Source organism: Triturus cristatus, chromosome 11, assembly GCF_964204655.1.
Source record: "Triturus cristatus chromosome 11, aTriCri1.1, whole genome shotgun sequence".
NCBI classification, from domain to species: domain Eukaryota; kingdom Metazoa; phylum Chordata; class Amphibia; order Caudata; family Salamandridae; genus Triturus; species Triturus cristatus.
The window spans coordinates 286,753,219-286,767,075 of record NC_140594.1 but is presented as its reverse complement, the minus strand read 5'-3'; the positions used below and the strand labels follow the sequence as shown (position 1 = coordinate 286,767,075).

General features: G+C 43.1%; 1 protein-coding gene across 1 annotated transcript in view; it reads right to left on the bottom strand.

Moving 5' to 3' along the window:
• ASCC2 (activating signal cointegrator 1 complex subunit 2) overlaps positions 1-13,857 on the bottom strand; it is a 482,405-nt gene that overhangs the window by 28,273 nt on the left and 440,275 nt on the right. Inside the window, exons 16-17 of the mRNA XM_085636044.1 lie at positions 11,708-11,816; positions 10,859-10,938 (exon numbers count right to left, since the gene is read on the bottom strand). Of these exons, the coding sequence (XP_085492170.1) occupies positions 10,859-10,938; positions 11,708-11,816 (189 nt within the window). The remainder of the gene's footprint in view (positions 1-10,858; positions 10,939-11,707; positions 11,817-13,857) is intronic.

The following is a 13,857-nucleotide window of genomic DNA, read 5'->3' as shown; positions in this document are numbered from 1 at the left end:
GAAGGTGTGTGCGCTTAACTGTAGCTTAGGTTGTAGCACTTCACAACAACGTCAAAGCAAACACTTCTGTGTGCCCAGCGCGAGCCTCATAACGTCTCGATCTTGGCTGGAGCTCGATGTAGTCTAATTTAAAGTGACGTGGAAAGGATGCGCCACACCGCATGAAATGCGCTCAGTGACTAGGTCTTTGCATTTCTTGCACCAACACACGAGCCTGTATCATGAGAAAGGTTAGTGCCTGTGAACGGTTTTGATTGCAAGGACATAGTGGTATGTACTCGAAAATATGTATGCAAAAGTATGGTCCCAGAACTTTTAATGTTCTTTTCAGAACGCGTGCAGAGAAGGAGGGCGCTGAATATACTTCCCGTGACCTCTTAAGAATGGGCGTGCATACTGGATTCCCCTGGAGGCCTACAGGATGACCACTAGCATTAACATTGTTCACATTGTCACCCAAAATGCTCTTTCTGAATCTAGTTTTGACATCTCACTACTGCATGGAACACACTGCTGTGATCTACCTCTGTCTTTCACTTTCTATTTGTGACTGTGTCACTTTCTATCTGCTCCTCACGCCCTCAGCTTTCTATTGCACGCATCGTACCTATGAGCAGTTATGTGAATGTCTACATGGACACTATTGAAAGTACTGAAGTGCTAAGCGATGTATGAGGAGTTGTAGTGTTCGCTCAGACATGTTTAATTCATTGTGACTTCGTAGAGGTAGACAGAATGGTGTGCTGTGCCGTCCAGGTATGGCACCCTGGTTACTGGATGGTACGGTAGGTTGTATTGTTCCATTATACTGTATTATTGTGTCATAATGCTGTTATGTTTTAAACATTTACATAAGAATAAAAAAGTGAAACATGAAAAGAATGGGCATGCAGGGAATGCTGCTACTTGTGTGTACTTGCACTTGGATGGTTACAGATGTATGTGTGTTGTGTGTATGCACGTCAGAATGTGTGTGCATAGTGCTCACTGTATTGGCATTTGTGCATACTTTGGAATATATGTACACCGATGCTGCTCACTATATTGGTGTATGGGCATTCTTCGTAATGTGTGACACAGGTGGTGCTCAATGTATTAGAGTGTCCGTGCACACTTTGAAATGTGTGTGCACAGCGGGTAATCACTGTAATGGCATATAAGCATACTTAAGAATGTGTGCACAGTGGGTGTTTAAAGTACTTGGATATATGTATACTTCGGAATGTGTATGCACAGATGGTGCTTACCATATTGGCATATATGCATACTTTAGTATGCGTGCGCGCGGGCATTGTACTGGTGTATAACTATAAGCATATTTCAGAATGTGTCCGCGCAGGTGACGTTCACAGTACTATGAGTGCACAGCTGGCGCTCACTGTTCGGTGTACACACACTTCCTAATGTATCTGGAAACATGAGTGATGGTAGTGTGTATGTGCACAGATGCCATTTCAAACTGTGTGTATACTGAAGTATGTCAGTATTCCGAATACCATTACTTCAGATACTGTCTCTTCTCCATATCGTCCACCTACCTAGACCTCAAGTCTCCGTACTTTACATTATAATAATTTAAATAACATTTGTTTTACTTCTATTACTTGTATTTATTTTATAGAAATTCGTAAAGTAAACAAACATTGGCAAAACCAATAGGTCTCATCTATGCGAAATCTATTGACTTTGTCAAGGTGTGTTCTTTAGCCATGCTGTACAGCAGCACAGAAGGTAAAAAGAACAAGCATTGGCATAGCCAATAGGTCTCGCATTTGGGACCTTATAAGTGTTTAGCCATGCAACAGTTAGTGTTGTTGCACCAAGGATATTCTGCTGCATAACTAAATACTTATAGGGTCCAAAAAGCGAGACCTATTGGCTATGCCAATGCTTGCTGTGATTCTGGTCAGGCTAGAGCAGAAGATGGTTCGGGGTACACCACTGCCGTTGGCAACAGATCATTGCCTGGAGTTGATGGGGTTGGCACCTGCATTGCAGGAACAAGTGTGGATCTCAGGACCGGGTAGAATCTTTACTGGCATTAGTATGGGCCCTGAAACTGGCAAGAAGGGGACAGACGACACTGGAGAGGGACACCGGCAGTTACCGCCCCTACAGTTCCTTGGGGCCCAAATGCATACCAGAAGGAGCCAGGCGCATGCTGAAGGCTTTCAGCATGATCTCTTCAAAAGCCTCAATCTGCTATAGGGTCGACGACTGCCCAGGAAACGGGTGTGTCGGAATCAACTGTGGAATCAGTTTTGTGGCCGCAGATCTAAAAAAAAAAGTGAGATGGACATTGTGAAGTCCTAGCGACTTCTCTTGCCTTCTTATGTTTACGTTTGTAATTACTGGAGACGTGGAGTGTGAAGTTAAACACAGGAGCAGCCTCAGAACCAGAAATAAGTCAGAGCCTACAACTTGGAGCGTGAGTAGAACCTACGTGAAGGCAACACATTTTCTTGTGTTCAGCAGCATACAACTTCGTCTCTCAGATTGCCTTCAAGTGCACCATCACATTAATCAGAATTATGTCCTGAGCCCAGCCATCAAAAGCACGACTCGGGCACGTCTGTGACCGACAGCTGCTTTCTGCAGTCACAGCATGGCTTGAAACCGGTTATTTTTGGTGGGGATATTGTTCCCTAGCATACTGTGAGATTGTTTAGTACTCATCAGAAAAATGTGTAGGCGTGACTGTTATATGCTGCTCCACTATGTCCCGTAGGCAGAATGGAGCCACCATGGAGTTGCTCGACTACACCTAATGGTGTGGGAGAACCTCAGCCATGAAACATTTCCAGATACAGTTGGGCGCCTGGAGATATTCTAAAGTGAGTAATCTGGTCTTAGAAGCATCCATCAGAAAGAGCTGATTAGGCAGGAGTAAACACTTTGTCTTGTCTAGATAGAACCCGACGAGATGAAGTCATAGCCACTAGATAAGCAAGCTTTCAAGACAGCTGCTACAGTGAAGTGTCATCTGGAACCATTCATTTTGACCAAAGAGGTGGAGTAGTGCATATGGGGGAAATACATTGTTAATCCTTCTAAAAATACATTTTATGAGAGGAATTCTGAAAAAATGATGACTGATTAGGACCTCTACTGAAAAATATTATAGCTGCAATGGAGTAACCAAAGAAGATGGGATTCTTACATTGTTGGTAACAGTATAAGCAAACTCTTTTCCATATGAACGAGTAGAAAGCTTTTGTTGATGCCCTTTTAGCCTCTCTCAGAATGTCCATGTAAGACTGAGGTACATTTTGAATACCATATTGTCTCATGTCAGGAGACTCAATGATATCAGGTTCAGGTGGAACTTTCTGACCCTCTAATCTGGTGAGGGAGTTTCGGTTTGCACTGCAACCTCATATGGTTTCATTGACATTTGCAGCAGGTCCTGGTACCACTATTGTCTGTAGCCACTCTGAAACAATGGGGATCATTTTCATCTGACAATTCCAGAGTTTCAAGATGATTGTTGGTACTAATTAACTGGAGGAAAAGCTTAATCTCTTTGAACACTTGATTAAAAGAGTACTACCCACAATACCTGGCTCTGAGTCTGGATGCAAAGTCTTGACAATTTTTTGTTCTCAGATGTAGCAAAGAGATCTATGTTTGGATAACCTCATTCTGCAAAGATTCCTTGAAGGACATGTCATCTAGAATGCATTCATGGTTTTCTTCAGACTCTCTTTAGGAAACCAAATTAGCAGTGCAATTGTTTATTCTGCGGAGCTGGCAGCATCAGGTTCCCGCCTTGGTCCCACCCTGCACCGTTCTTCCTGATTGCTCCTAACTGCACTTTAGCCTGATGCACAGGAAAACTGGTCAGGGTGAAGAATGATATGGAGACCCTAAAAGCAGTGAAAAAAAAGACTTCAGAATTTTTGGCCCCTGATAATAGTTAGGAGAATCTTGAAAATCTCAGTCTTAAAAGACTCCTGGCTTTACTGCCAAATTCCAGGTTACAGACCTTAAGATTAGAACTTAGCTTGTCATCTTGGAATTTGCTGACACAGTGTAGGAAGCTGGCTATGTATATAGTATAGCAAAATGAGGTATAGTGTGCACAGTCCAGTGGAACCCCAAAGGTAGGCAGAGGTAAAAGTAGATAGCACCTTACTCTCTATTTGTGGTAGTGTGGGCAAGCAGTAATGTGTTAAGCATTTGATGCAGAAGCTCAGGCAGCAAATTATGTCACACACTCAAAGACTGAACTCAGACCAATTTGTTTGTATCAAAAATATTACTTAGTTATTTTATTTCTAGAACCAGGCCTGGTTCAGGTAAGTGAAACAATACTTTGCAAACTCTTATGCAGTAATTTACAGTTGAAAGCAGGTTCAAATGCAGTTGGTTGAATTACAGGTAAGTCAACAGTGTGAAATTACTTTTTAGTTACTTTACAGATTACTGTGCACGTTACTTTTTAGATTACTTTTTGAGTTAATTTTGCTAATCAGTGCGATATGCCTAGATATCACACTGAGACATTTGTTAGCCAAAAGGTAAGTAAATCACTTTTGTACAGTTGAAGTTTTTCAATGTTTCATACAAACCAACTCCACACTTACAACAATTTCCAAGAAAAGTAGTCAATGCAATGCTATGGGAGGAAATTACTTATCTGTGGGAATTGGTATTCTGGGGTTGGAATCAGGGTTCCCCCTGGGTCAAGGAGGCTCTCTTTAAACACCCTCAGCTGCACTGGGGCAGCTGGGCTCAGAGTGCGGAGGCTCAATGTTATCCAAATGGGGGATAGGGGGCCTCCAGTTGGTGACTGCTTATGAGCATGCCACAAGGTTGTGGGAGAAAAGCTACTGGTGTTAGGCTCAGGACAAAGGGGATCAGAGTTAGCACACAAGGTGCACCCACAGCGGCTCAAGGGCGGCTGGGTGTAGGGTGCTGTTTTGGAGCCGGGTGCCCTCTTGTTTTCAATGGGAGTTGCCAGTTTTGGATTTTGGCTGCAGGCTTGGTCCAGGCAAGCTTCTGGGAGGAACTAACAGCTGATCAGGTAAGTTGGAGGGCTCGGAACGTAGGTGCACCTCAGGTTCTCTTCTCCAAGGCGCAGGGCGGCTGGATGCAGGGGTGTCTTGTCGGATTTCACCTTACCGGGCCACTTGCGATTGGGGGGGTCTCCGTGCAGAGGCTGCAGGCAATGTCGGGGAGTCCTGGAGGGGTCAACCCACAGTGGACTCAGACTCTGGAGCGCTGGGGGACAACGCTGGAACCGGTGGGCCACTGGGATTCGGGCCGTAGGCATCTGGTGCAGTGGTGGTTCCAAGCGTCGGGCTTCTTTGTCCTCAGAACGCTCAGAGTCTGCCTTGGGAGTTTCCTTTAAACAGATCTACTGTTCACAGGAGGTCTGGTCTTCGTTGAAGGCAGTCATTCCTCCCAGGGGTTCTGGAGGTTGCTGGCTGCAGGACAAGATGACTTTTGGCGCAGGATCTCTGGAAACTGCAAACGGGACGTTAGGGCTGGGGCCAAGTCAGTTCTTCTCTACAGTTTCCTCTGCTGGGTGTCTTCTTTCATCCTTCTCTTTCGTAGGTTGCGGGAATATGTCTTCTTGGTTCAGGGCTGCCCCCTAATTATTGTATTTAGGGGGCGTTTTAGGGGTCTCGAGGTCAGTAGCCAATGGGCTACTGACCTTAGGGTGAGTACAACCTTTGTGTGCGCATACCGCGTTGGGGAGTGGGCACAACCCCTAATCCTGATTGGCGAGTGCCTGCCATCTGCAATTGGAGGGCTCTGAAGAGTGGGCTTATCCTTGCTTCACCCACCTGAGGGGTGAAGTTGGCAGAGGTGGGCACACCTTCAAGGCTGTGCTAATTTTTCCCACCTGTCTTCCTGCCAAACAGGAGGGGAGACAAGAAGGGGGCCTGCTCCTGATAGCAGGAGAGGCTGGGGGTTGCGTTACAAAGGCTGCAAGGCCTTTGAAGCTCCCCTGCCACAGATAGCTCTTTCTGGCCTGGGGGAGTTGTGACCACCTTACTTTAGACCCACTTGATCCTGACAGCTATCGACCTATCTCCCGGCTTCCGCTGCCCGCTAAAATTATTGAGAAAGCCATGAACATTCAACTTAGCTCTTATTGTAATAACAACAATGTTTTGGACAAGACTCAATATGGTTTTAGGGCAAATCACAGTACGGAACTTGCTCTAATTAAATCATGTGAAGACATAAGGGAGGCTCTGGATTGTGGTGGGAAGGCGGTTTTGATAATGTTGGATTTGTCGGCAGCCTTCAACACGGTCCATCATAGGGTGTTGATGGATCGGTTGTCTGGAATTGGGGTTTGTGAGGTTGCCTGGAGACTCCTTCAATCCTTCCTAGCCGATAGAACTCAAACTGTCGACCTTGATATGCACAAATCAAGGCCGTTTAGCCTCCTGTGCGGGGTACCGCAAGAGTCCTCGCTCAGCCCCACCCTTTTTAATATTTATGTGATACCGTTAGCTGCACTGATCAGATCGCTTGGTCTACAGTTAACCACATATGCAGACGATACACAGATCGTCCTATCTATGAAAGACGGGCATGAAAAGGAGGCTGGAGCTCGCTTCCATGATTGTATGCAAGCTATAGCAGGCTGGATGGCTTTAAATTGTTTAAAGCTGAATTCAAATAAGACTGAGGTGATTGTATTTGGTAATAACCCTCATATCTGGACCCGGGATTGGTGGCCCTCAGAGTTGGGAAATCAGCCCATTCCAGCTCAGAAAGTAAACAACTTGTGGGGTCATTGTGGACAATAGACTGACGTTCAATGATCACATTAGCTCAGTAGTTTCCTCATGCTTTTTGATCTTGCGAATCTTGAGGAAGATTAAACCCTTTCTTTCCCAAACGGATTTTAGGACAGTAGTCACAGTTCTTGTTATGTCACACCTAGATTACTGCAACGGCATTTATCTGAATGCCCAAAATCAACATCTCAATAGGCTTCAGATAGCTCAGAATGCTGCTGCAAGGCTTTTGACAGGCATACCGAAATTTGTTTCGGTAAAAAAAGAGTTAACCCGACTACACTGGCTCTCGGTGAAGAAAAGGGTTCGTTTTAAGGCCTTATGCATTGCATTTAAGGCTCTCAACGGTACCGGCCCTGACCATTTGAGGCAAAAATTTAAATGGTATGCCCCGACCAGGACCCTTAGGTCTAAAGGAGCAAAAAATGCTCAGATCCCCATGGTCAGGAAATCCAGCTGGGGTGGCAGGAGCTTTATTACCTGCGTGTCTAAAGCTTGGAATGAGCTTCCGTTTTTTCTGAAAAAAGCCGGAGACCTTCTTTCTTTTAGGAAAGGTCTGAAAACCTGGCTCTTTACTCATTGAATCCCCTCTGACCTTCGCTTAAACTAAACTCAGTGCCAGGACACCCTAGGGTAATCGTAACCACCTCTGCCCAGGAAAGGCTTCGTTTCTGGGCTCAGGGAGCAAAGACTTCCACCCCAGGAGTCCAGAAACATGTCTTGTGGTGGCAGGCTGGTGTGTACCAGTTAGGGAACCCACCAAAGGCTGGCCTTCTTTCAGGGGGCATCTCTAAGATGCCCTCTGAGTGCATTTTTCATTAAATCCCACACTGGCTTCAGTGTGGGTTTAATGTGCTGAGAAGTTTGATACCAAACTTCACAGTTTTTAGAAAAGCCATTATGGTGCTGTGGAGTTTTTAATGACAAACCCCCAGCACCATATACTTTTAATGGCATTTCTAAACTTACAATGTCTAAGAATTGGTCTGGACACTGTAGGGGTTCAGGGCTCATGCACAAGTACCCTCACCACTGGTGTATTGTACCCAGCAAGAGGGGTGGCTGACCTATACCAGGGCAGTGGTTTGTAGGCATGGCACACAGGGATGTGTGCCACGTAGACTCTTCACTTTGTTCTGCACCAAAACACGCAGCCTGCAATGGCAGTGTGTGTGTGTAAAGGTGCAGGGGCCTCTAAGGGTGGCACAATAAGTGCTGCAGCCCTTCGAGGCCTTCCCTGTCCCCAGTGCCCTTGGTACACATGGTACTTTTTACAAGGGACAGACATGTGGCCACAGAGGTGCCAATTGGGGGTACAAGGTATCGTTTTGGGAAAGAACACAGGCCCTGGGAACCTGATTAAAAGGGACCCAGGGCAAGTCAAAGTGCATCAGAAGTCTGGCAAAAAGTGGGGTGGGTTACTGCAACAGAAAGCCAGCTTCCTACACACAGTCACATGTGTTGAGGTTTCTCTACTCACTGATGAGGAGCGATGACAGAGTAGTATGCTGGAGGGAAAAATTAACATGGGAAGATGTCTTGTCACATGAATTTATAAATCTATCAACTACCCCAGCTTTAGAGGTTAATATTCTCTCACTTGAAAGCTCACTCTCATTGGTTAAAATAAAAAGAGCCTTGAATGAAAGGGCTGTTAAAAGAACTCAAGCTATTGCCAGAGCTCATTTTATCCTTACAAAGTCTGTCGCATTTCTTTTACGAATTAGGAGACAAAGGGCCATATGTATCAAAAAAGAGTTTTGCAATTCTCAAATTGCGATTTTTAGCGAATCGCAATTAGAGAATCGCAAAATGCAATATATGTAGGATTTGCGCAAAATTTTGCGAATCCTACAAATTCCTTATTTGCGAATCGCAAATTGAGATATTCAAATAAGGAATACCTTCCCATTCATTCCCATGGGCTAGGTGGCCCATAGGAATGAATGGAAAGACAGTCTCAATTTGCAAATACCTTTTAGAGAATCGCAAATTGAGAATGCAATTTCAAGGTTGCAAAGGTGCTAAAAGGACACCCTGTTGCACCCCTGAAATATGCATGTGTGCACATTTTGCGCACATACATGCTTTAAGGGCATGTATGTGCGCCAAATGGCACTTTGAAAAAAGCAAAAAAGTGTTTTTTTCTAGAAGATTGCAAATTACCACCAACTTGAAGTTGGTGGTAATTTTTGATTCCTTAAGGCCAAATAGCAAATTTCTGGTGCTTCCAGAATTGCATTTAAGGAATTGCAATTTGCAATTCCTTAATTGCATTCGCAAAATAGAGAATCGCTAATTTTGCGATTCTCTATTTTGCGATGGCCTTTTGGGATGATACATCCCAAAAGGCTTTCTCCCATTCGCAAACGGGCAGATTCTGAGAATCAGCCCATTTGCGAACTGGAAAAAGGCTGGATACATATTGCCCAAAGGGATTTTTCCTTAATTGCCTCTAATTAATGACAAAACGTATTAAAACATAAGTACTACAAATTAGAACTGGGAACACCCAGTCTTGAAGAAGAAAGGTTTTTGAGGAAGAATTGGTTAGAATAATGGGCATTGTGTCTGTGGTGTGATTTGAATGTCAAATACATCATAAACCATCTGAGAAGGTTAGACGTCAGGGTTGCTTTGGCCAGTTATATTATATAGGGCCAGAAAAGAGTTTTTAAAATAAAATGTCTGAGTATCATATGTTTTGTTAAATTGCCAATGCATTTTGGAAGAGAGGAGGGAATCGCCTTCCTATGGTTAGGACAGTCTCAGGATTAAACTGATTCAAAGCTCAAGTAACTATCTAAAATGAAACATGTAGTCACTGAAAAAGCACCTAAGGAACAAACTAGCCTGATTAGAAATGATTATATATTGTTTAATCTTGGTGTTTATAAAGATGTATGGGTTGTCGAAGTAACAAGTATTGCATGTGTATAAATTATCTATACTCAAGTTAAAGAGAATCCAGAGTGACCACATCAAGTGTAAAGACCACATCAAGTGTCCAAGGCGCGAAAAGAGGAAGGTCGGGGGGGGGGGGGCGCGGAGGCCTATATAGCCCCCCCCTCGTTCCTCGCGCCCCGGAAGTGATGCGCCCGGCACGTCGCAGCCACTGGCTGATAGGAGTGGGGGGGACTCCTCCTCGAGGTGTCCCCTTGCAGAAAGTGGCTGGGCTGGTGCCTAGCTGGCACTAGAGGCCCGCCAGGGCAGCCGCAAACTATTTGCACCACTGTGCAGAGTGACAACATTGTGATTAGACATTTATTTATACAATTTGTATTATTCATTGTTTTACCTTTCTATATAATTACATACTTGAAATGATGAATTTTTCAATATTCAAGGTTTATTGATAAAAATATGTTTTGTGAAAAGTGGTATGGATTATACTTGGATATTTGTTAAGACTTCAAATATATTTAAGTTTCTGTCTTTTGAAATATTATGTTTCTTTTTGCTTCGGAAAAGCAATATAAACAACAGAAGCCATCTCGATCTACATTTATGAAATCTACTTAAGTAACCCCAAATTTTGCAGTGTTACACATTTGGTGGCTCTCTGATGTTGATGTAATGCAGATAAATATAGGATGTTGGTTTTGCAATCGAGAAATGACACAACAAAAAAAGTAGGAAGACCAGCTGCAGAGAGGCAGAATCAATATATGATAAAACAAAGTTAGAGAGTAGAATTTATTTTTTTTGAAGTAAAGAAAAAAAAATTGTATTGTTTTTCCAAACAGTAAAACCAAAACAAAACTCAACTGCAGTCGCACAGTCCCATACAGTATTACCTCTATGGGGAACAATATATCATGATTTCCCTCACTGTATCCTTTGTTGCTTAACCAGACATAATTAAAAAACAGTTTGAACAATACAATACTATACGATTCCCCCTTCCCTCCATCGCCACATTTCAGACTGATAGGATGGAGTGAGTGGTTGGAGCAACTGCATAGCGATATGATGCAGTTTTTACATGGTAGAGTAAGCATCAGTAAAGTGGTGGTTTTGCACACAGCAAGTGATTAAAAGTGAAAGAATGTGGAGTGCAGGAAAAGAGTGAATGGAGCATGGAAGTCTAATCTCACCCTTTCCTAGCGTTAAAGGCCATCCTCCGAGCTTCAGCTTTTTCCCGCAACATTGCTGGGTCCTGCACAAAGTTGTCAGGCTGTAGAAGAGAAATTATAACTTGTATTTATTTAAATCTGAAGAGATGTAACACCAATCTGAAAGGAAGCAACATTTATTTATACAAGGATTTTTGTACTCATGAACAAATGCTCTCAGGACACGAGACTGCCTCCATTGGGTATAGCTGCAAAAAGCCATTTTGTTTCATTTTGTTCTAATTTTCTATTTATTTGTAATCCTCCTTACTCACTTCGTCTATCTCAAGCCACAACTTTACATCCTATCACCTTCAATAATAGTTCTAGCAACTACTCTCTCTCCAAATAAGTCAAATTTCAGTCTCCAAAAGGCCAGATGTAAGGAAAACCAGATAACTTAATCAACACTACCCCTCAAAATACCCATAAATCACAGAGGACTTGCTAGGTGGAAGTGAAATGTGTCAGAGACAGGCCAATGTTTCTCCCTTTAGTATCATTAACAAGGAGAGATAGAACATGGATAATTTTCCACCCACATTTTGATTATATTTAGTATGCATACAGATTCTTAAAAGGGACAGAAAGGGTTGTAGTTCTTTAGCTACCGATTACTGCCAAAAGACTGTGTTGGTTAACACATGGATGGTACTATTATGTGTATTTAACTCTTTGTTGCAATATCTTCCTGGTGTACAGGCCTCTTTGTGTTGATGTATTCATGTTTGTTACTACTTCCTGTTGTTTACTGCTGTGGATGTAACTCTCGCCTGATGTCTATTTTCTGAATACACAGTTCTGTGTAACCAGGCACAAAGGTATGCATACCTTTGCCATCTCCTCTTCAGGTTCGTCATCTTCCTCATCATCATCACCTTGTCTACCATCCCGCTCCAGCTGCCCTCGAGTCCTCAGTACTTGTGGGATGGTGAAGGGCCTGTGGTACAGATATTGATATTATTTAGAACACACTGGTGGGAGTTGATCTTTACTGAACAATAGAGTACAGGAATAAAGAGTCTCTTGGAGTTTAAAGAAACGTGAGAGAAGAATGAAAATGTCTGATGGCAGATACAAGCACAAAGATGTGTAAAAAAGGGATGATCGAGGGATCATTACACAGAGGAGAGCTAAAGGTTGTATAAACATATAGAGAGACATTTACTGTAAAGAACATGACCTGAAATCAAAAAATACCAAATTCTGAATAACAAGGTTTCATCATGTCAATAGTATAATTCTCCTAGGATGATCTCTACAAATTGTTTGCCTCACTCAGGTTGTATAGCTCAGTTAAAAGGTTTATGTTACTTACCCAGTAAGCATCTGTTCTTGGCATGTAGAGCTGTAGATACAAATGCTTTGCATACTCCTGCCAATTAGTGTTGGGTCCGGATGTTTGCAAGCTGTTTCTCTTCGAAGAAGTCTTTGCTAGTCCCGAGGTAAGGTGACTCCTCCTTTCAGTGATAGTGCGCAAGGGCATCAACTCTATTGTTAGATGGTTTTCCCGCAAGAGGGTGAGAATGGAGTAAGTAAGTGTAGTATAGAGATGTCCATGCGTATGAATATATATAGAAAGAACTGCAACAACTACATGTCCCTGGGGAGGCGGGTGGGCGCATGTGAATTCACAGCTCTACATGCCAAGAACAGATGCTTACTGGGTAAGTAACATAATCTGTTCGAGGCACGCGTGCTGTAGATACACATGCTTTGCATAGACTACAAAGCAGTATACTCCCAAAGCGGTGGCTAACCTGTACATGTTGCAGTTATTTGAAACAGTGTTTTAAGTACTGCTTGGCCTACATTAGCTTGTTGGCATCAACGCAATAGTGTTTGGTAAATGTGTGTGTTGTAGGACATGTAGCTGCCTTACATATGTCAGCTAGAGGAATGTTACCTAAAGAGGCCATAGTAGCCCCTATCTTGCGAGTAGAATGCTCTCTAGGGGGTAAGGCTATAAAGCTATTTTTGCTTTTGCATAGCATGTTTGAAGGCATTTAACAATCCATCCTGAAATGCCGGATGTAGAGATGGTATTGCCTTTGTGAGGTAGAGCAAATGCAACAAACAGTTGTTTTGCGAAAATCTTTGGTTCTTTCTATGTAGTATAATAAAGCTCTTTTGACATCAAGCGTGTGAAGCGCGCATTCTGCTACAGAATCAGGTTGAGGAAAAAACACAGGTAACTCAACCAACTGGTTTATATGAAAAGCAGAAACCACTTTGGGAAGGAATTTAGGGTTGATGCGAAGAACTACCCTGTCTTTGTGGAGCTGAAAGAAGGGTTCTTCCAAGGTTAATGCCTATAGCTCACTACCTCTCCTTAATGAAGTGATTGCAATGAGGAAAGCAACTTTCCATGAAAGAAACTGCAAAGGACAATTGTGTAATCGTTCAAAAGGTGGACCCATAAGCCTTGTAAGGACAATGTTAAGATTCCATACTGGCACTGGGGGAATTCTTGGTGGTATTACCCTTTTTAAGCCTTCCATAAAGGCTTTAATCACTGGAATTTTAAATAGTGATAAACGCTGCCTGTTCTGCAAATACGCAGCTACTGCTGCAAGGTGCAAACGAATAGATGTATAAGCCAGTTCAGTTTGCTGTAAGTGTAACTGGTAACAGATAATATTTTGTATAGAAGCATCTAGAGGATTGATTTTGTTGTTACTACAGTAGACAACAAATCTTTTCCACTTAGCTGCATAACAAGCTCCGGTAGCAGGCTTTCTTGCCTCTTTTAGAAAAGTCCTACAGTCTGGTGGCAGATTTAAATAACCAAACTCTATGACTTCAGGATCTAGATCGCTAAGTTTAGTTCTTTGGGATTTGGATGTCTGATTTCTCCATGGTTCTGCACGAGGAGCCTGGAAGTAAGATGCAGCTTTTTATGTGGAACTACTGAGAGCTCCAACAGGGTGGTGTTCCATGGTTGACGGGCCCATGCGGGAGCTACTAGAATTAGTGTGAGG